The sequence below is a fragment of the Neopsephotus bourkii genome, unplaced genomic scaffold (assembly GCF_033783945.1).
Source record: "Neopsephotus bourkii isolate Nb327-2 ecotype Australia unplaced genomic scaffold, CSIRO-AGI_Nbou_v1 NB_867, whole genome shotgun sequence".
In the NCBI taxonomy this organism is placed as follows: domain Eukaryota; kingdom Metazoa; phylum Chordata; class Aves; order Psittaciformes; family Psittacidae; genus Neopsephotus; species Neopsephotus bourkii.
The window spans coordinates 384,722-407,927 of NW_026901363.1; the positions used below are offsets into that span (position 1 = coordinate 384,722).

At 43.5% G+C, this 23,206-nt stretch overlaps 2 protein-coding genes across 3 annotated transcripts in view; both read right to left on the reverse strand.

Moving 5' to 3' along the window:
- Positions 1 to 23,206, reverse strand: part of LOC133214031 (potassium voltage-gated channel subfamily C member 1-like) — a 310,932-nt gene that overhangs the window by 248,477 nt on the left and 39,249 nt on the right. The window lies entirely within an intron of this gene.
- Positions 1 to 23,206, reverse strand: part of MSN (moesin) — a 42,229-nt gene that overhangs the window by 5,115 nt on the left and 13,908 nt on the right. Inside the window, exons 2-10 of one of the 2 annotated variants that reach the window (XM_061356680.1) lie at positions 13,079 to 13,162; positions 5,219 to 5,314; positions 4,407 to 4,681; positions 3,874 to 3,957; positions 3,380 to 3,526; positions 2,826 to 2,922; positions 1,655 to 1,818; positions 1,066 to 1,196; positions 224 to 384 (exon numbers count right to left, since the gene is read on the reverse strand). In XM_061356680.1, coding sequence (XP_061212664.1) covers positions 224 to 384; positions 1,066 to 1,196; positions 1,655 to 1,818; positions 2,826 to 2,922; positions 3,380 to 3,526; positions 3,874 to 3,957; positions 4,407 to 4,681; positions 5,219 to 5,314; positions 13,079 to 13,162 — 1,239 coding nt within the window. Of the gene's footprint in view, positions 1 to 223; positions 385 to 1,065; positions 1,197 to 1,654; positions 1,819 to 2,825; positions 2,923 to 3,379; positions 3,527 to 3,873; positions 3,958 to 4,406; positions 4,682 to 5,218; positions 5,315 to 13,078; positions 13,163 to 23,206 lie in introns of those variants that run through there. The other variant, XM_061356681.1, reaches the window with a different exon arrangement.

Here is a 23,206-nt window from a genome sequence, read left to right on the forward strand (position 1 = left end):
AGTGAGCTCTACACTCTTCTCAGCATCACATATAGAAAAGAGCACATTTCATATCTACTGTACAAATAAACTTGTATTCAGATACAAGTTCATCTGCTCAAGGCTATAAATTAAGGAACCAGAGTATGCTTCCTTACTATATTCATAGCCTGGTTTGCTTGAAGAGCTTAGATGCTTACCCTGTCACTATTCTCTCTACCCAATTTTCAGTTCACCCACTTACCAGTTGTTCCTGGGTCTTTTGTTGATCATGGGATGCTTTCAATAGGGCCTCCTTTGCCTCTTCTGCTTCTCTACGTTCTTTAGCCAGTTTCTCTGCTTCCTCCTGAGCTCGTTTCCTCTCCTGTTCCAGCTCCATAGCTCTGCGGGTTTGTTCTTCCAGTTCTGAAAGCATAGGGGAGAACGTTTGAAGAGAGTCAAGTAAAGAATGACAGTAGAAGAGGAAGGTACCTTTACATCTATGTCCTGGATGAGGGTTTTCCTTCAGAGGTACAAGTAAAGGAGAGATGGGAGCAACTGTTCCCTTTCATCTCCTTCATAGTGTAACTAGAGCTGGAAGGCTAGGAGACAGGCCTGTGCAAAACTAACAGATTACTTGCCCAATTCATTTGTGAGGAAGTACTCATTCAAAAAATGACAAACTTAAAAGGCAGAGAAGCATACAGTATTTGTTTGAGCAATATCACACTGTAACACTGGCCGAGCAATCAGACAGTAATTGCACCAGCAGAGCACTGGCTGGTGTTACCCCAGCTACATTTTGATTCCCTCCCCCTATGGACATGCTGGGATAAAGCTTCCAGCCAGCACATGAACAACTGCAAGGTACGCCTGCTGCCAGAGAGTCATCTTGGCTGCCACCCATCTCTAATGCAAGTCCTATTTCACCAGCTGCATATGGAGGGCTTACATTCAGCTTTGGAAAGCTAAATCAGGGCCCTAACACCAGTTAGTACACAACACTGGAGAGTGGAACAGCCGAGATGCTCATAGCTACACTCTTCTCACTACGCCCTTCTCACTCAGACTATGTATCTAAGGAAATACTGGAGCATTTCATGTTACCTTGCTGAGCTTTCTTGGTTTGCTCCTCAATTTGCTTGAGTCTCTCCATTAGCTCTTCCTTCTCACGTTCAATCTTTTCCTTCTCCTTTTCTGCCAACTCCCTCTTTTTCTTCTCATTCTCCAGCAGGGCTCTGATAGAGGGAAAACATAATGCAATTTCAAATTAACAGCTACCCAGATTGGAGAACTCCTAGTAAACCCATAAGCACACAAGAGGTGTGCACTACAGCACACACCATATGAATTTTATTCCACGCATGCCCCTTTATAGCAGTGCTGAAAGAAAAAACTGCTGGCATGTATCTCAACGACAAGTTAATAATAGCAATGCTATAAGGGAAAGCTCTTTATGTCAAGATCCACATCAAGTCCTGTCAAATGGACAGGCAAATATTTAATTCCAAGAAAGTGACTGTGGATCACATTTGTGGTACATGCCACTTCCATCATCGCATTAAGATCTACTGAAGCACAAAGCAACCTGCTCTATTTTTGGCTCCAGTATATTAAGGTGCTGCCAGCAATTTCTACCACATAATGCTATTGTGCAGTGATCAACCAAGACCAGGTTACTCAGAACCCTACCAACCTCTCCATTTGTTTCTGATGCTTCTCTTCCCGAGCTTGTGCTTTCATCTGCTGCACCTCAATGGTATCTGGTTTACGTCTGCGCATGTAGAGCTCATGGTTCCCCATACAAAGTGCCAGGATTCGTTTGTTAATCCGTAACCGAGGGGCATAGAATACAAAGTCCTTGGGACAAGAAAAAGGCAGCTTTAGACCTTTTCTTTTAGCATAAGCAGCCCCCTATGCATGCTGTATGCTCCAAGACCCTAAGCCCTCTGGAACAGCTCACCAGGTTTTCTTAACGGTATCCAATTCATTGGTAGTTAAACACTTACCCTTCAGGAACAAATTTCAATCCAGGAAATACATACAGGGTGTAAATACCCAGCTTGTTACAGTGTGCTGGGTTTCACTGTAAAGCATCCTTAGCACAAAGTACACAGCAACTTGGCTTCACAGTTTCATTACAAACATTATCAGGAGCTGTCTTACCAGGGACACTGAGACCTTTCCCACCTTTCTTCCCACACAATTACTTAATGCACCAGTCTGACCAGCCACACCAAGTGTAGTGTTTTGTCTTAGGCCAGAAAGGATGTTAAGCATTATGTCTAATGGATAAATAACTGTTCTATTAAAAAGGAGCAATAGTGGCAGGGAACTGCTTCCAAGCAGCAAAGCAACAAGAATAAACAGAAGGTATCAGCTGATGCAGGAAATTAATAAACCTTACAGATGAAACCAATTACATTAATTACAAATTTGCAGGAAAAAGCTCCCCCAGCAAACCCCACAGAATAACCTGAAGCTTCAGCCTCAAGCAAGGTGAAAAACTGCAAGAGACTAAAGCCAGCTGCAAAGGAAGCATTCACGTTAACGTAGGTGTCTCAGATCCTAATTGTATTATCAGAATGTGAACAGTCTTAGGAGAATCAGAGACCCTAACCAAAGAGCTTCTCCCTGGCACTGACTTCGAACAGCTTAAGGTTATACTCAAAATTCTACCCTCCTAACCAGAAACAAATCCCAGTTATCACCCTACTGCCATTAGACCCATTCTGTGTATACTGCCCTGAACAGATCGGGTAGCAGAGCACTGCTTAAGTCAGCCTTGACATTATTATGAAGAGATTGAGGGGGGCTGATCATTCAGCTAAGCCACCAAAAACTTTAGTTTGAATGCTGCTTCTTACTGGTGCTTTCTTGTCAATAGGCTTGATGACAAATTTCTTGTCATTGAATGAGATATTTCTGATCTCACTCCAAGGGAATCCAATTTTCGGTGTCAGCCTGCAGAAACAGAAAGCAAAAGGAAATAAAAGAGCCCCAAGTCATTCCAAATTCTTGACTTACAACATAAAGCTCAAAATTCAAGCAAATCTGCCTCATATTTCAGTACTCTTACATTGACTGGAATCAGCAAATTTAGTCATGTAAATGAAATATAAACATAAGAAGTAGTTTTTCAATCCCACTTTTTTAATGAAAAACAGAACTGAAGAATGTATCTGTGGCAGGAAGACTGTCGAAACAAGTAAAACTAGCTTAATAGCATTTGCCAATTTCTTATATGTTTTGGTCCAAAGCAGCACATTTTATGGAGCATTCTGGCAGTGTGAAAGCACAGCCAAGAATATAGAAATTGTAAAGTCTAGTTAAAGAGCTGAATTCCAGAAGAGTTTAATTCTGAATGCCTTTACACTTGAAAGGAGCTAAAAGCAATGATGAGGAGAGGGGGGTTTATTACCTGTCATTCTGCTCGTAAATGTTCAGTCCAAGAGCATCTACACCTAGCCAGAGTTCAGAGCCCTTTTTGTTCTTAATGCTGAAGTAGTTCACACCATACATCTCCAGGTCCTGTGCAATTTTCAGGTACTCCAAGACAGCATCTTCTCTGCAGCACACAAAAAGAAAGCAGATACTCTTTAATAGGTCTATAAGCCACTAGAAGAAGATAGTGTTATCTTTCTAGATGAGCAGGGCAGCAACAAGCTGCAAAGGTTCTAAGCACCACCCTAGTAGATAATAACCAACTGTGCAAACTCAGTTTTGTTTTAGCAAGAACAGCCAGCTGATGTTGACTAGAGATGGCAGAGGCATGTGAACCTGGCTATACTGAGCAGAATAACCTGAAGAATGCTAACTCCTCCTGAAGCATGACACAGATTTTGTATGTATTTATATATTACACACTAGCATTTACCACTCTAAACACTCCAGTTTCACACTTGCATCGGTTACCTAATCATTCCTCGATGCTCCTCATGCCACACCTGGATCCTCTCCTCCCATTGGTCCTTGTTAAGCTTGTGCTGCTCAAGAACTCTAGAAAGAACACACAAGATGTTTAAAACCAGCCACTGCATTTATGCATAGTCACATCACTCTTGAATTATGTTTCATTAAAAACTCCATTGGCATCACATTTTCCCCACAGAAGTATTCCAGGAAATACAGTTTTATTATAAGGCTAGCTAGAGACACACCAGTCAGTATTCAAACTTCTGACAAATGACAAGTTGTATTCAGTTGTGCTTCTCCTTGTAGCAACTGTTTTGTTTTGGAGCTTCTCTCACTACTTCTGATTAGAGTTTCTTCAGTAGCAATAGGATGTATAAGATTAAAGCTCTTAATTACATGAATACTAACACCAGTCCTCAGAGAGAAACAAGGCTGTATTTTATTCTCAACATTCCAATCAAGACATCTCCTACCCCAAAGAATCCCAAGCCCTTTAAAGCAGAGAAGGTCTGAGGCTACCCAGGTTCACTCACCTCTGTGGGAGCAGTTTGTCACTAGCAAGGTAGCCAGACTTGTGCACCTCTTTGTTGAAGTCTCCATATTTTGACTGGACAGCATAGGAAGCCAGAAGGACAGCTGTTTCTGGAGGGCAATAAATGTCATCATTCAGAATTGCCTCTTTCACTTGAAGGAAGAAGAGGCGCTGTGTGATGTCCTGGATCAGCTCTTCTGCCACATCCTCTGGGTAGAACTTGGCACGGAATTTGAAAAGCAGGGGGCTTTCTTTACGTACGTCTTGTGCTGTTACCTGGAACAGAGTTATCACGTTTTATAGCCTACGTACCAAGTGAAGGGGAGCCAGTTTACAACAGCAAGGCAAGCATGCATTAGGAAAAAAAGAAAAATTCTCTTTTTCCAATGCAAAAGTGAATAGGCAGAAAAGCAAGGATTTTCAACCCCTTATTGCCAAATACCTCATCACCTCTTCCCACAGGACTTTAGACAAGCCACTAGTTATGATCAGTGCTAGGTAAGTTACTTTCCAGGCTTCTCTCCAAGATGCTCACATGAGCACCACATCAGCACATGAACAGAAAGGATAAGAGATCTGCCTGGATAACAAGCAGGACTAGATGCAGGAGGATCAGGTCAGACACCATGACTCCTTGTGTCTTGGGGAGGGTGTGCCTAGGCTGAAGGAAGGCAACACCAACTCGCTACTCTTACGGTACTCCAGGTGTGTGGAGAGGAAAGACCAGATCCCTGACAGAAGTAGAGACTGAAGTTGTCTTTGCAGTCCAAGAGAAGGGAACCCAGGCCAAGTGAAAGCTTGGAGCAAACATACCTTTTTGTTCAATTTCAGCCATGTTGAGAAGCCCTTGGTGTCCTGATACTGAAGTCCAAAAAACCAGACCTCTCTTAGACCAATTGTCTTGACGACCTGCAAGAAAGATGATTAGCAAGAGCCCAGCCAGGCAGATCTCACTGTTCAAGGCAAGGTCAAACACAACCAGTGCTCTAGCCTTCTACCTCCCCTGCTACAGTGCACAAACCTGGATAATGCGGTGGGAGATGTATGTGTTTTTCCCTCTCCCCCATCTCTCTATGGCTTCCTGCTATTTATAAACAACAGCTAGGACACTACTTTCTTCAGCTAATTATAAAAGACAACATTTTTAGCCAAAATACGATGCAACAGCTCTGAAAGGTGTAACAGCTGCCAGGAGTCAACAACACAGCTCCACTTTCAGGTAACCCCTCACTGATCATGCAAAGGCAGCACTCTGGGAAAGCCATGAATCACCTGCAAGGTTGTGTCCTACTAGGCTGTGCTAGTTTAAGATCTGTATTCTACTCTACCAATAGCTGTGGACAGGCCTTTCATGCAGCTCTTTATTAAGTGGAACCATTAAGATGTACTGCAATGGGGAATGCTATTCCTATGCCAGGACAAAGCTGCCACAAAAATTAACTACATCATTAGGTCAGCTCTCTCCTTGGTCATTTCCCTAGCACACCATGGGTGCTGTGTAAGTAAGAGTTAGGGCTTTATGGACATGCTGTACCAAGAGACAAGAGCCTCGTGGGGGGGCAAGACTACTGCTCTATAATGCTACTGCTGGTAAAAAGTAGGGAAGGAGAGGTTTCTTGATGAAGACTTGTTCACTAGCACAAGACCACAGCTCTATGACCTGGCAAGTCTGGAACATGCCACAGCACGCAGCAAGTCTGGAAACTTAGGTTCCCCCACATCTCTCCTGAAACCACAGTTGTCCCCATACCAGCACTTACCTGCCCCCTCCATTACTAGAAAGGAATGGGAAGGGAGAATACCCTTGTCTTTGACACGGCACCTAAAGTACAACACTGCAAGCTGATTTTACAGCCACCCACCCCTCAGGCTTGCTCACAGCTTCCCTCCTGGAAACTGGGCAGCAGGGTATGAGCCTTGCTCTGGGAAACCCATTGCCCGATCATGGAGTCCCCTCTGCCAGGTAAGCTGAGGTCATTTTCTACTGCATTATCTCATGGTTTATGATTTCTCCCTAAATGCCTACTTCCTTTTAAGTCACTTTCACAAACCCTAAGGATGCACTCTGCTCCCTTGTGATGTGGTCTCCAGCTTTGGCGAGATACACCAGAGCAAGGACATAGGTTCCCAGCAAACACATCACTATTTAGATTCTTTAGGGCTTGGATCACACATTTCTTCTGACCTTACAAAAGCAGCATTAGGGCTCCAGTTCTTTTTAAGCCCAAAACCCAAATGGAGCTTTCAGCAGAGGCATGCCATTAGTAGCACACACAGAATCATGTACTCTATATACATCATCCCACAGCAGTCCATGAAATTATTCAGCCTGTCCTTGACTGAATACCAACTGGAGAGCTGGCCTAAAGCCCTTCTAAACAGAGGGGAATGTAGGGCAAATAAACCTTCACTTGTGGATATCACACACACAGCTAAGGAGACTTTTGGAGAAGAAAGTTTGCTGTATGTTTTGAAAGCACAAGGTAGGAGAAGAGGAAGAAAGGCTGTCCAGAGTCCAAGGGAAGCTGTTCTCAGCAGCATTAACATCTGAATGGGTTGGAAGCTCCCCCCTCTGCTGTATGTGTCTGCCTGACTCACTTCCATTTGTCAGCAGCTTACGCCTGGGAATGCAACAAGCTGGACTGCCAGTAAGGAACTGAAAGGCATCACACTGTGGCCCTGCACAAAAGGACTTTTATTCCACAGCAATAGCAGTGACAACAACAAACTGGACAGAGGAGAGGGGGAGACAGCACAGTACACAACATCACACCCCCAAGCTGCTACTGAATCATGGGGGGCAAATGGGAAAAGGATAGTCTTCCTCTCTCCTTCCCACCTCATATTTTGGTTATTCTGTTCCACTCAGCAAGGGAAAAAGCTTGAAGAAGAAACAGCTTTCTACAGCTGCAAGGAGTCTGGCTGGCAGTTGGCAGCTCAGTTGTATTTGGGGATGTACAGCGTTCGGAGCCCTGATGAACTGTGAGAAGTTCCATTAAGCAGTTACTAGCAGTGGCTGAGGATGGAGGATGGAGAATGGAGAAGGGCTGGCACACAGGACAGGTACAGAGTACTGTTTAACAGAACACCATACTTGCACACCTGAAGTTTACACTCTCAGATGGACTGTGACATCTTTTCTCCATGCCAAAGAGAACATTAAGTCACCCCCTGGGTGGTGTTTAGCCTGCAGTACTAGGCTTAGTCTACAACTGGCAACAGATAGCAAGATCAAAGCACGCAAGCAGAGAAGACACTCCAGTAGGACCAAGTTCCTGTACTAAAGGCTAAAGCATCCCAGGCTATACCACAGCATTCTGTCCTGAATCTCACATGCTATCCTAGTTAAAAATGAAGCAGGCCTCTCTCCCTTTCTACGACAAACATATCGAGCACTTCTGAAAGAAAACTGCTAGCACAGCACCTTATTACTGGAGGAGCTCTGAACTGGTGCCACAACTGCAGTTTTGTATGCAATAGTCAAAACCAACTTTGAACATGGTCTTACAGGTACCCTAACTTAATACCCACAATGGGCTCCATCTACAGCCACAAGGACTCAACTGTTCCCTTTCCATTTGCCTGATGGATGCATTTCTAACTTTGCCTTTCAAAGGACTAAAATGCCAAAGTGCTAAGTGACGGGATCTTAAGTTTTTTAGTTTGTTACAGTTTGCCATTGACCTCCTTAGCAACAAGCAGTCCATTTTTGGACTACTGCTTTTATAAAAGCCAAGTTTCCACATGTTCCTGTGAAATCTGAGACACATTTCCATACCACTCAACCATGAGCCTTCATTACACAAACAAGAGTTCTAGGGTTTGCTGGAGGAGCCAGCCACTATCCCAGGACTTGCTGCTTGCTACCATGAAACTGCCATAGTTAAGTTTTTGGTTCGGTGTTTTCATGCACTGAATCAAGTGCTCCAAACTTGTTTCCTATGTATTTAAACACTACTAGGCCTTTCAAATGGGTAGACATCCCCACACAACAGACCCAGTATAGCAGGCAGCAGAGTTCTCTACCAGAGACTAGAAAGAATAAGGGGCTCTGAAGGGGAATGAAGGAACAAGATGCCAGGAGGATCCAAGGTCAAAAGTGATAAGAAACAAAGCATGTTAGAAGCTGCTTCATATAGCATGTGTGGGAGACATGGAGGAAGGGAGTATGTTTTCACAGAGCAGAAGTCAAAGCAGTTGAGGCTTCTGTGACTAAGCCTGTACACAGGCTGCCCGAGGAGCCAGTAAGATGCAGTGTCCATTAACCAGGGCATTTCCATGAAAGCCTGCAGCCAGCCACAGAGCACTTAGGCAAGCAAGTTAGTTACCTCTCTCCGTGTCCAAGCCATGGGCTTGTCCCCTCGTTCCCCCAACAGGCCAAAATCTCACTGATTCAAGCTAGAACCAATTTAACCAAAAGAAAAGGAAGAATGAAAGGAAAAGAAAGGTAAGACTGAAGGGACACAACTTCAAAGCTACCCACAGCAATAAGTGGCTAAGCAGTTTTACCAGGGAATCAGTTAATCTTTCATGTGTTGGAGATCGCACTGCTTTGCTTTCTGTTTGTTTTACACACTAGTCCCTAGTCCAACTGCACTTCAGCCTGACACCGAAAAGGGTCAAAGAAGCAAAACAAGCAGCTCTCACTGATGCCTGTGCCCTGCATCTCCAGGAAAGCAGTATTTCAAGGTACCCATGAAGTGACCAGGCTTGTGGGATAAGCACCACCCCTGACAGGCATAACCCATCCTCAGGCTCTTCTCTGAATCCATTGCTAGCAGCTGAAGAATGGGAGCAGAGTTACTGTTTGTTAGTGAGTCAATAAGCACTGAGCTCAGCGGCTGATGTTAAGGTACAATAGCAAGAGGTATATAAGCAAACCTTCAGAAGACAAGACAGTACAATCCTCCTGTATCAATTAATCCAGGTTGCCTATGTATACAAGTTTAAGCTATTTAAGCTAAAGCAGTGCAGATACAAGCCATGAGGATCAGGTGCTATACAAAGATCTCTAGTATAAATCATGATGTTACTATCAGCTCAAGGATGTTTCTACACCCAGCTACTTCGGGGCAGAAGACTATTCCCAACAAAGCAGTGAAGCATCTGCATTGTTTTATCATTACAGAAAATTACTTTGGAATTTAACCAAGCAGGAAAGAGGGAGACAGGAACAGTTCTGCCTCAAGCCCATTCATCTATTATTCCTACAGGACTTCAGACTCAAACTATTCCTCTTCATGAAGCTATTACCCAGATATAAGCTTTACAGATGTCTTCTGAATCTTATTCAGAGCAGGTCAGAATTGTGTGGCACAACAAGTATATTTATCTGCCTTTATACACAACAGATGGAAACACAATCTGCCTAAACATTACTGAGCAAAGCCAGCAGCATGCACCAAGGAAGCTGTGCAGCTAGAAACCTTGGTCATGCTTACAAGCTTCCCTTTTGCTTAACTCCGAACTAACAGCTTTAAGTGAGAGGGCACTCTGGGGCAAAAATAAGCAGGATAACTTACTTTTTTTTCCTGTGAAAGAGTCAAAAGTCAGCTTTTACACCAGAAGGTTAATGTGCTGCAACAGCAAAACCGTAAGTTTGCTCTGTAGTGGAACACTCCCTTCCCTCAAAAAAGCATTGATGAAAGCAGATCCTTTTTCAGGACCAGCACCATGTAGAAAACACTCAATTTGCAATTCCAGAAGGACAACATCATTCAAGGGAACTAGAAAATGAACAGCCATAACTTTGTTCTTACATCTCCATCATCAGACCCAAGACCATGTCAGTACAGAAACTGATATAGGGTGGGCAGGTTATCAGTCAGACAGCAGTGACTGCTTACCCCTGTTAGCAGTGTCAGCAGGCAGAACAGCTCTGGACTATCTCTACAGGATCTAAAGCACACAAACAGCTCAGTCATTTGAAATATACTGGCTATAAGCCAGCTACCAACATATTCAAAGCCCCATCCCCATACGAGAGGGAGCAAGTTTAGTATTTACTGCGAGCTCAATAGAGGCTCTCGTGTTTGGTTTGGCATTCAGCTAGTTCTTCATGCAAAGATCAATAATCTGTTTCAGCATGTCCATATACAAGTAGTACTTGGTTTCCTTTAGGTGTAAGCATGACTGTAAAATCTTTCTGCAACAGGAAAGAGCCTTGAATTTTCCATTCAAAAAAAAGATAGACAGTCTGTTGTAATTGTTCAAAGATGATACATTTCCCATTGTGTCAGGAGCTGAATGCTGCTTCCTTTGCAATCAAGTTTCCTTAATTGCATAAAGGGCCAATAATTAGCCTGCTGGACAGCAAAAGAAGCTGTGATTAGGCTCCTCAAATACTTCCATAGCAGTAGCCTTCAGAATTCCTTATTCATGCTAGAGGTGGAAGACAGATCTGATACCATCACATCTACTGCCAACTCCCTACCCTTACTGCTCCCAATGTTCTCAAGCCCTAGCAAAGGGTTAGTCTTTCTATCACCATCACTGTGGTAGTAACTACACTAACACCACCTAGCACTATTGTGCTAGGTCTTTGACTAGTCATTTAGTCAAAACATGGACATCAGCCACTGCTGAGGCTCTAGGATGTTCATTTCAGTTGTCAGCCCTATCAGGAACCAACACCACTAACTCCACAAGGAAATCTTGTGTGCTAAAGCACAGGAAAACAGTTTAATTCTTATTCCAGCGAGCTTGATATATGGACAGTATAAAGGGATGTCCACCAGACCTTTTAGATATAGCAAATGTTTAACAGCTAGCTTCAGACACCTTTAACTCACATACACTGTATTTCCTCTTCCAACTTGACCTACAATCCAATTCAGCTGAACTAAACACAGCCTCGTTTACATTAGCAATATAGAAACTTAGTTCTGCAGCAGCATCATTTGTTTTTTCCCTTTGCAAATTGTTTACGACAGCAAAAGCAAATCAAAACTCGTGTTTAGACAGGTGCTGTGTGAAGCACACAGCAGGGAGGAGAACATGCAGCTGTTGGAGACCATGACACAAAGGAGTGAAATCAATTACTAAGACATTAGGAGTTCCCATATTGGAAACACAATCGGATGCTTCTGGAGACAAAGTGCTGAAGCCCAAGTCTGCCACCACAATGTCAGCTCACAGCAAAAGATGCAGATGGTCTAGAGCTGACTGAAAAAATCATGTGCAGATTAAAACCACCAGAGACTTCAGTAGCATCATTTGTTAGTACCTGATGCTCTGCTTGGATTAAAGTGAAAAAAAAAAACAGGTTTCAAAAAAATAATCATAGGAAGCTTCCATTTATTTTCCAAAAAAAATAGTTCACCTTTTGATGAACTTGGGGTATTTCACCTCAGCTTCATTGGTATATGCTCCTGTGAACTAAGGGTGCTGGAGTTCCACACTGCACACATGGATCCTAGAGAGAATTCAGCTCTCACTTCTATCAATCAAAAACTGTTGCAATTGAGACCACAAAGGATTAAAATACATAGGAGCTACCATGTAGTATCACACAGACAGCTGAGAATGACACTGCGACTCAGAACTTTCCTCAAAGCCTTTCTGCTTTTCCCATTATGAAAGGATGCTCTTTCTGTAAAGCCTAGGATCTCACTCTATTCCCTCCATTTCAGGGCTGGGCTGCAAAGAGCAATATAACATCTAGGGTTGAATCATTCAGCTGAGTATGGCAGAAAGTAGTAGTTTGTGGTTAAGCATCTGACAAAAAGATTCAGATGAGGTTTTCTGGCCCCAGATGAAGTAACTGACTTCTATGGGTGGGTCACCCCTTCAGTTTTATTCTTTGTTAAGATAGGTACAAAGATGTAGAGCTGGCCTCACAATGCTGAGCACTACTGAACCACACCCATATCTGACCTATCTGGTCTGGCACTTCCTTCATGTTGTCATTAATCCAAGATTCAACTTACTTTAAGCCACGAACTTACTGTTCAGATTGTCCTCCAAGTAGCAAACCCATGGCCTTCAAGATTACAGCAGAGAAAACACAGTGGAGTCTGTCAAAGTTTCAACTGCTGTAATGGATAATGTCTGCCTTCAGCTGGTCCAACTTTAGTCTGCACATGCCTCCCTGCTTCTGTCTGGACCAAAGCAGGAGGAAATTTGCCTAGCCAAGAGAATGTAGAAGGCTGAGGAACCCGAATAAAGACAGCTCAATGCAATACAGTACATAACTTTCATTAAGATTTCCCTTAGGGCCTGATGGGAGTATAGAATGTTGTTTCACCTGCACTGAAGGATTGAAGCAACACTTGCAACCCAGCTAAGCCTCTCCTGTTTTAGAGAGCAACTACTCTTTGAAATCAATTACACAATGCTTGCAAGTGAGCCAACCAAAGATAGTTTACTAACTCCCTCAAAGACTTCTGAATTATGACTTCAGTCATCTACTGCTTTCCAAATCTTATGAGCCATAACACCAATTCCATTCATTAGAGGTAAGAACAGCTCATAACACATTCCTGGAGATTAAAAAAAGCTGTAGTTTTGGGGGAAAAAAAAAAAGAAGAAAGTGTTTTACTATGCTGAATTCTCTTGAAGTTACTGTGTACTGTCACTTAGTCTTTGAAGTCCTTTAGAAATCGTTTGCTGTCATTTCAATAGACTCACAATATCTGTATCAATTTTAGATCTTCTGCAGCTCTTATCACTTACCTGATCAAAGAGTTGCTTCCCTGTAGTGTTGGGCTGGATGGCAAACTCCAGCTCAGCATCCATAGTAGTAACACGCACGCTGATCTAGAAGACAGAAAATGCATCATTACAACATGTGCCTTAAGTGACAACACACAATAATGAAAACCAACATATGCCCATAGCCAGGGACCAGCTCTAAAGCCTCCAGGAAATTCACTACCAGCAGTTACAAAGTCATCTGCCCTGCCAGCATGGAGTTCCCAGTTTCCCTATAGAATATAACTTTCCTGTTTGACATTGTAAGAGCTTGTCCTCTCCATTCCTACTAACATTCCTGTCTATACATTGACATATGTGAGAGCCATTTACAGTTCATGGAGTTGAATTTCTAGTGCAGAACATCCTGATGTCTTTCATAAAAGCAAAGATGTTTGAAACCTTGGTACAAACAACCACACATCCAACAATTCCATCTGAAGGATGGACGTCAAGGAAGTCCCCAGTAACAACTGCAGAGGCATTTCACCTCAAAGATTAGTGTAAAATATGCCAATTGCATTCACAACAACTGAACACTGCTGGAAAACATTGTGCACATTCTTGGGTGTAGATAAGAATACTCCTGCCTAAACACAGATGCCTCAACTTTAGACCAGGCAAAGTAAGACCTGTAAGTACACTAACCTGTCTGAGACTTCATTTCCATTTGCATACCTATCAACTGAAAAAGACAAAGACATGTCCCAGTTTAAGAACACAAGCTGCAAATGCTTTAGCTCAAACCATTTCAATGTTTCAGTCAACACAAAGGTTCAAAACTTGAAGCTGTACACAGCAAAGAGATTCACAATGCACCAAGCCCCAGCTTACAGGCCTTGCATTCACTGTTCTCTTCTTTGCAACAGCCTTTTACTCCCACATCAGCAAATCCTAATTTGCTTGCTCTTCAGTACAGTCAATCCTCTTAGCATACTCAACCCACCTTCAAGGGGCAAAGGGTGAGGGGAACTGTACCAGGAGCAATTTTAGTAAGAATAACTCAAATTCACACTTGGACTATAAGCTAACACAATACAAAAAAGACAGAGTAAACAGAGAAATAGTCAAAGAACCACCAAGACTGACATGATAGCAGCCAGATCTGATCCCCATATTTCCATCAAGTGCATGGACAGATTTCACATCTTGCTCACTAAAACAGCAGCAGGAGACTGCAAGAAAGCTGCAATCATTTTTCCCCCATAAACAAGAAGTATTCTGCTCACTAAGCCTAAGTCAAGTGCCAAAAGAGACCATTATACCCAAACAGATTTTGAAGTTTACCAAAAGCCTACCTGAGCCCAGACACAGCACTATTTCATACTTGACACCCCCTCGTGATGAACCTGAAGGCTTTAAGTTTTTAGCTAAACATTTCAGCATGTTCTAGAAGAGGTTAAACATAGGCTTAACAAGCACAACTGAAGTCAAGTAGGGTTGCAGTTCTAACTGTTCTATGCATAAGGAATGCTACACAGACATTACTGGAGCAAAGATAACATTCCTCCTCTGCTTTTCCATAAGTTGTTTTGAAATCCTCTGAACCTTCTGACATAACAAATTCAAACAGCGTACTGAAGTAGCAGGGACAGAGCAAATGACCTCAACTCATAGACAATCAAGCTTTCTTTAAAATTAGCAGCTTTCAGTAGCATGCAGTTGCCTGAAGCTTTGCTATACTGTCCAAAAACTGTTCTCCTCAGATGCAAGGTGTTGACAACTGGCTCATTTCACAATGCTTTGGTGACCCAGGAATCCCACTACTGCTAGGAGGACTGAACACTCTCAAAAACAGCTTTGCTACTTGTACCTGGAAGCAGCCTCTTCTACAAAGAGTGCTGGCTTGTAAGCCTGACTTTGCTCAGCACACCCACCAGTCAGAGTGAAGATGTCTCCGAGTATAAGAGGGGGTACATTAAATGAGCTATTGAGCAACAAGTTGCTTACTGGGGGTTTTGAAGTCTTTCATGTTCACCTAAAACACAAATGTGCCAGCTACAGTGAGAGCAAAAACAGTCTTTGGGCTCCACTGCATAAGGATAAAACACAGTAGCTACTCTTACCGTGCACAGAGGCGATCGAACTCTTAAGCATCTGAGCACAGAGGAAGCACCAGAAAACAGAACTGAAATGTTTGTGGCAGCTCTTAGCAGCCTGTGCCCAAATAGCTGTTTAGAGCAAATCAGAGCTTAAAATTTACAACAAAGCTGCTTCAGTAACTATCCTCATAAATAAGTATTCTGCATGAATTAAGACTTGCATCTTTGTCAGCACAGTAAAATAAGGTCCCATGCTGGAACCCATCACTTATGTAAATGCACTTAAGCTGACCAGTTACCATCCTGCACTCAGTACATTCAGTAGGAAAAGATACATGTGCCCCCCACCCCACCCCTATGCTCAAGATGCGCAGCAACCTAAGGTTTAGGAGCAGCAAAGTCTTGAATGGGGTCTGCACTGGCAACTTCAGCCTGTTCAGTAAGACAGCATGAGCTAAGACACCACAGGAAACAGGCTTGCTGCTTTCGAGAACCACACCCTGGTAATGCTAGCTTCCCTGATCGGAACACAGCTTTAACACATTCAACAGCAAACTGCTGTTAACCATCAGCAGACTGAGCTGGGGAAAGTATGTCCTGGGCTGTACCAGTGCCGTTTTAATCATTAGTTTCACACTAATACTTGGCTGAGAAGTTAGGCTGCTATAAACATCAGCTTTGTTAAGCTTATTTTGTGTCTGCAGCCCTCTAAATTCTGGTTAGATCTTCATCTAGCAGAAGTTTTACCTTAGTAGGTGGCCTCTAAATAGGCCTTCTTTTATCTTATGAGCATCATTTCACATATTTTGCATACAAACAGCTAGCAACATTGTATGAAAAGCTTCCAGAGAAGATCATCTTGCACATTACAAGAAAATTCAAGTACCACTTTTCAACCAGCAAACAAATTTACACTCACCAAGCTAAAAAACACTCAAGAAAAAAAGCCCGTATTTAACTGATTCATTTCATAACAGCTACAGGAAAGAGCTAGAAACCTAGCAACTCTTCCTCTTCTCTATTTGAGGAATTACCATTGTTCTACCAGTCTAAGCACAGCTAAAGATTGCCACTACCAGAGCACATTAAAGAGCTTCCTGCTGCCAAGGACAGTGTTGTGGTGAGGGCAAGACCTCCTACACAGACAAAACCTCTTGCATGGAAGAGACACTGTTCCAGCCCCCGGAGCAGCTGCAGCCAAAGAAAGCTCCTTTTGATAAGCCAAAGCTTTCAAAAGCTACAGGACACAACCACCCTCCTCCCATAGTGTTTAGCAGACTACAGGAGACAGGCTTAGAGACTGGTACCAGGCACCCATCTGCAGCATCTTTCCAGGTATTTTAATATTGCCAATATCCCTTCAAGTCTCACTTTCTGCCTCACTGAGATCCCTAAGTTTTACTAGCAGCAGTGATGATCAGTTACCTTCCAAGTCTCTCAGTAAGCCCTACTAACAACTTGCTAGAACTACTTCCTAAGATGAAAATTTGTAGCTGCATATGGCAGGACAAACAGGAAAGACGGATACTGTCACACTGAGTAACGGATGTACTACTTGTGCTAATGCCCCAGCATGTTGAGCAGCCACAAGAGGTAAAACAGACAGTTCTGTTTGTCAGTTGAGACAGGAAGAGAATACTAGGAAATTCATGTCAGAATAATAGGTAGAGTCAGCACAACAGGGTATCAACCTCTACAAAACCCTGACCCTAAGCTAAAGTTTCTTTCCTCCCTCAATTTCCTGAGTGTGAGGAAGCTGTTATACCCTGCTGGTTCGCAGGCTTCAAGCTTCACATATTCATGTTTCTCAAGTTCAAGCCACCAAGTGGGTTATTTCTGGAGAAAATAACATAGGGAAAAGCCATATTTAACTGCTCATTTGGCTATTACAGATGTTCAATTAATAAGTAATTCCAGGCCATCCTTTATAGACCCTCTATGCTACAGAGCACCTTTTTCTGCAGATAAAGGTACTAAACTAGCACCATGCATCGGTTCCAACTGTTCTGACCAGAGAATCACATCAAATCCCAGTGAAGTTGAATAAACTCTGAACTCTAGGTCTCATAAGGCACCCTAATAATCTGAAAACCTTCCCAGTTTTGGTTTTCAACAAGATTAGCAACAGGATAGTAAGTATAATGATAATTGTTCCTCTGTCCCTCAAAACACAAGTGTTTTCTGCAGGACATTGGCTCCCCAGGGTTGTACTTCACTTCCCACCAAGCTGGCCAGCCAACACAGGCCCTGCTGCAAGGACAGGAGTCACATGCTGACCCATGGAGTGTACTAGGGCATCACACTTTGCACAACCTGGGAAGAGCCCCCACCTGCAGTACCAGCAATACTCACAGACATCTGGGTCCGTCCTGAGTGCCAGCACTCCACCGAAACAGCCCTGGATCCTCTGTGTCAGTGCAAGACTGGAATCAGGTCATGTGAAAGCGCTTGCAATTTTTAAAGGGATTACACTTAATTAAACCAAGCCCCCTTCCAGCAGTCTTAAAGGGCCTTTTCATACCCCTAAGCTCATCAGGGAACAGAACAGCAGCAGGGACACCCCAGGCACCAGCCCTGGCCCTGCCACACTGCAGTCTCAAAGAGAGCTTTAACCCTCCCAAAGGTTCCTGGAGCTTCCCAGCCATCTCTACTACCCTCCTCCTCACTCACCTGGGAACACAGCACTCCTCCTTCATCTGGAGCCACATATGGGGGCAATACAGCCAAGGAAGGCATCCCATTCCAGCCCACTGTGACAATTTGTATGAAGTCACCATAATATAGCAGAGCTGGAAGTTTGCCCACCTTTGATTCACTCAGAACCAGCGAGCTAGAAGTACGACTTCTGGGCTATACAGTATGCATAACATCACCCTCATAGACACTTACTGTGTTTTGGTACCTAACTACAGCCTGTAGTAGGAATTCACCCTTTAAAGAATCCCTAGTGATTTTAGTGCAGAGCATGAGGACAAAAAGCTGATGTTACAGAAAAATCGAGCTTCTTTGCACATGTCACCTTATACCAAGACTGAAAGTGCACGCAGCAAAGATTATCTGAAAACATTTTACCAGCTAAAACACCCCCATGACTGTAGTGAAAGGAAAACAAAAAATGCACCTTTCCCATCCACCCCCTGTTCTCTTTGCACAGTTGACAACACAGCATCTAAGTTCATTTTGCTGTACTTGTTAGATATTCAGTTTTAACATAATTTCTGACAAAGCCAGTTGTTACAAACCAACCAGAGTTGACTATACCTTTCAGCAATACACTAGTTACTAACACATCCTAGCTGTACCTGCTGTATATTAAGACATAAACCAGGACAGAAAGTTATAGATCGTGAATCAGATTGCTGGAGGTGCCCAAGCTTACTGCCTTTCTTATGCATTATCTTATGCACCCAACCACCATTTAAAACTAGCTCAGCATTACAAGGTTCAGGCTACTTTACATGAAAAAGACACAGCTGTTCATTAAAGCACAAGAAAATGCCAACATTAACAGTCAGACTCAGCAAGAAATGGCAGGTTTACATGAAGCTTACAGTAAAGCCTCATCCACTATTATGCTGAATGCCACAGCCCAGCGTCATCCAAGGGAAACTTCAGCCTGTAACTATAATAAAACTCAATTAAAAGCCAACTGCAGAGCGAGGACCGGCTTCTCTGTAAGCAGGCAGTGACAAAGGGAACTAGGGACTGCATACTCCAATCTCGATTAATGGGCTCAACCACCGAGTTCAGCAGGGATAAAGAACTGCAGTCTGGAAGCACAGAAAGAAGCTCCTCTTATTAGCTTCAGCAACGATTTTTTCTGGCCTGTTCCCTTACCCCCACCACCATCCATCCCCTTACAGAAGAATGGAGGAGATCACATGTCTCATGTGCAACAGTCTAGACCACGGTGATGTGAGTTTCAAAAACACGAGGAACTGGCAGCATCCTCCAGATTCTACTGTAAAGTGCGTATCTCTGACCGACCTACAGCTCACAAATGCGATCCAAGTCCTCAGGGAGAGTCCATAACCACTGGATTAATGTGCAGAGCCCTGTAGGCACATACACAACAGTGCTTAACCTCAAGCATACCACATGGATGAATAAATTCACTTAGAGAAAACATCAACCCAACAAAATGACCAATTCGCTTAATTTAAAATCAAGTGCCAGATAAAGCTAAGCAGCACCTCATCAATAAAATCTCATACTTAGGTCAGGATTTGAACTAAAAACAACAGAAGAGCAAACAGCTTGATTCAGAAGCCTCTGTGGGGCCACATCTTAAAGCCACATCAGAGTCGTGATCAGTCCCTCCACTTCCACCAGTTGCCACCTTGCTTTACCGGAGACATGCGGGCAGCAAGCTGCAGCTTTCACACAGACAGCTTCAGGAGCCAAGCTGTTGAGAACAGCAAGGGGAAAAGCTGCCACAGGAAGCAAGCTACAGCAACAGCAGGCAAGACTGAGAAAGCTCACAGCTTTGAAGAGTCTGTCTGCAGAAACTGAACTGAGAAAGGGTGGAGAAGGGAGCGCCGGAGCTGCAGGAAGCAAGACATGCCCTATGACACAAGTGTGCATCTGACACTTATCTCACTTCAGCAGAGACACTGAGAGGATGCTGCCAACACAGAAAGCTCTCTGCCCATGGCTTCCAGTAATATTCACCTTCAGAGCACTGATTTACTGACACAGGGCAGGGGGAAAGCTGGTTACAGATGATGTCCATTAAAAAGCTACTCTTCAGGTTACCCACTCTTCTAGCACTTGGTGACCAAGGTGGAAGCTTTTAAAAGTACCTCTGCCCCATGTGGAGCTTAGAAGAGCAGGGAATTTCTACTTTGTCTAACAAAGGGGTTCAAAATAAGCCGATTCTATGTCCACTCTAACAGCTATACGCATTTTCTGGCAGGGTTTAAAGCAGGCTTTGTATCCAGTGGTTGACAGAGCCAAACCCAATTCTTGAAAAGGGTAAGGAGAAGAGATTGACTGAGGCAGCTCTAAATATCCAGTACCAAATAGAATCATAGAATAGTTAGGGTTGGAAAGGACCTTAAGATCATCCAGGGCTGCAAGCGCACACTGAAGCCGGCTCACGTTCATTTTCTCATCAACCAGCACCCCCAAGTCCTTCTCCTTGGGCTGCTCTGAATCTCTTCTCTGCCCAACCTGTAGCTGTGCCTGGGATTGCTCTGACCCAGGTGTAGGACCTTGCACTTGGCACGGTTAAACTTCATAAGGTTGGCATCAGCCCACCTCACAAGCGTGTCGAGGTCCCTCTGGATGGCATTCCTTCCCTCCAGCGTATCAACTGAACCACACAGCTTGGGGTCATCGGCAAACTAATAATGCTAAAGCAGTCAGCTTCAAAGCAGAGAACAAGTGATTTACCCTAATATAAGCTCTGTCGTACTGTAGTATCAGAGCCCCAAATATGTATTTGTTTAGCTGTTAACACAGGAAGTTATTTTGAGATGAATTTGCACTGCTCATCTCCTGTGATAAGGAAAATGAAACTATTCCATGTAGCCAATGGTAAGCAGGAATGTTACCAATAAATAAATAAATAAATAAAATCTATTTCTTTGAAGACACTTGCTGCCATTGTCTTCTGCTGTCTTCTTCAGTTAGCACTAGGAAGCACACACTAGTAATGCAAGAACACAGAGCCACACAAGGCCAGAGCTATGCCATCGCTTCGTAATAAGCTGGAGAACTTGGCATTTCAGATCTCTGGAGGCATCGTTTACCCAATTTAGTCATTTGATTTGGGCAGGCAATGTTTTCAGGAATAAAAGTCATACTTTATGAGAAGATGCTGAAGTTATTCATTCAAAACAATTAAAAGAAAAAAAAAAAACAACAAGGGCCAGGGAATTCCCCTACCCCCTACACAGCATGGCTTCCGAAACCATTAGTGACATGATTCCAAGTTTAAGCTACTTAAATGCAATTCCTTCCTTTTCAAGCAAGCGGATAGCAAGTAGTCACATCCTACTGGTAGTGTTTCAACACTACGGCTGCTAGCATCTTGCCACCCTGTCCAGGGTGCAAACAAGTTTCACTTTGACAAAAGGACTTGCAAGATGAGGGTACCAAGCCACTAAAAGAAAGCATGGGTGGATCCCCACATTTACAGCGAAGTCCAGATACTTGTATGCCATTTATTGCACAACTTTGTCACAACCTTGTGCAATGGATCAATTCCTCTATTTTTACCATTTCCTTTCTCATAAATAGATTCCTCATGCACCTCCCTTTGCTTTCCTGTAGCTGTTCCAAGCCATTAACATTGCCAGTTTGAAGAGCCCTTTAGAATGACTATTTTTGTCCCTGTTGTTTGAGCTACTTAAAGAACATCCTTTACTAGCCAAAACTCAGAAGAAGATGAAAAAGAATCATGGGGGAAAACCCTGACCTCTTTTCCACACCATCTGGATCAGGTGGGAAAACTTGAAGCAAAATCTAGCCATGTGCAGTTGCCATCATTCAACTTCTATACCCTGAGTAACTTTGGCTTTTGGTTGGGGGGGAGGTTTATTTTGTAAACACCCTGTTTTGTGTGCCTGTTAGACGATGCTATTCTCTGGTGAAATAGTATATGCCTATTATGGCCTCTGCACACTAATAGTAGGGTTGGGAGTTGTACTTCACATGTCTGAGCTTAACCACATCCCTAGCGAAAGCTCTTCAAATTAAAGGCAGTCAGCAGGGCATATTTGAAATGCCAGCAGTGGTATGGGTGACATTCCTCACAGCTATTGTGTGCCCTTCCTAAGCAATCCTATTCACACGTTACAAGCAAGTATTTTATGTCCATCCCCCCCCTCAATTGCACACCTTACACTAATGCTATTATCCTGGCTGCTACTGCAGTAACTTAACAAGCAAAACAGTGCCAGCACTCACTACCACCACTGGAAGCATCTGAGAAGACTCTCAGAAGACAACTTTTCTCCCCACCCCTAAACTTGCCTTAGTCTAGTTTTTCCCTCCCAAGCTCCATTCCAAAAGCAGGGATTTCCCAGTACCGTTTAACGGCTGCAAAGACCCAGTTCAAGGGGTTAAGCAGACAAGACGGGTAGCCAAGGCACATTTCCAGACAGCCAATACACTTCCCAAACCTAGCATCCAGTGGATGTCTGCCAGAATTATAAGCAGCTATTTTGCTGGAAGGGGCTCAAAACAAGATGAAGACAGGATGCTAACAAGACAAATGTGAGCTGCATAGAGGCACCACATGTACAGTAAATATTTGACATTCACTAACTAATAAACTAAATAATCATTCCCTATGCAAAGGTCTCTAAAGTCACCTGCAATTAAGAATTGTCTTAAAGATAACTTGGAATTGAGGGCAAATGAATAAAAAGCTATGCTCAGACACTCTGCTTATCATTAAAGAGACTTTCCACAGGAAAGACAGCATGGAGATAACTGCTGTGACTGAGCTCTTCCTTCCAAAGGGTTCTCATGTTTGGATGAACACATCAGAAGCATGCTTATCTGTTTCTCATTGCTTCTCTGTTCTGCAACCAGGAGACACCCAGCATCTCAGCTCACTGCAGCGAGGGGCAGCTGAACACAGGGCTGCCTGTTTCAGACATCCACAGCACTGCCTGGGTGTGGCACATCAAGTTCTTGGCCAGCTCACAGCGCTCACTGAATATCTGAACAATATCCAGACTTCTAGGAGCTAGAACACAGCCTTACTGTGGGATCCGACTGCCCAGACTATGAGCCATCCCTCCAAATTTAACTGCAGGCACAGTCAAGAGTGAGGTAAAGCTGTTTCATCATCCTGTGATTCTCGGGTTTATCATTTCCAGTGTACTAGACAAATCCTGCAACTTCCTTTCAGAACAGGGTCTCATTTAGGCTGCCTGCCTTTCCCTATCTATTTAGGTCATGGTTCCCCAAAACGCAGGATTTCCCCGAAATGGCTCCTTTCAGCACTTCTTTTTAATATTCAGTTTCCCCACCCACATTTGCTTTCCTCACCACCAACCTATTTTAGGTTCTAAATAGTGCTCTTGGGACTGCACAAGGCTTATAAAAGACCAGC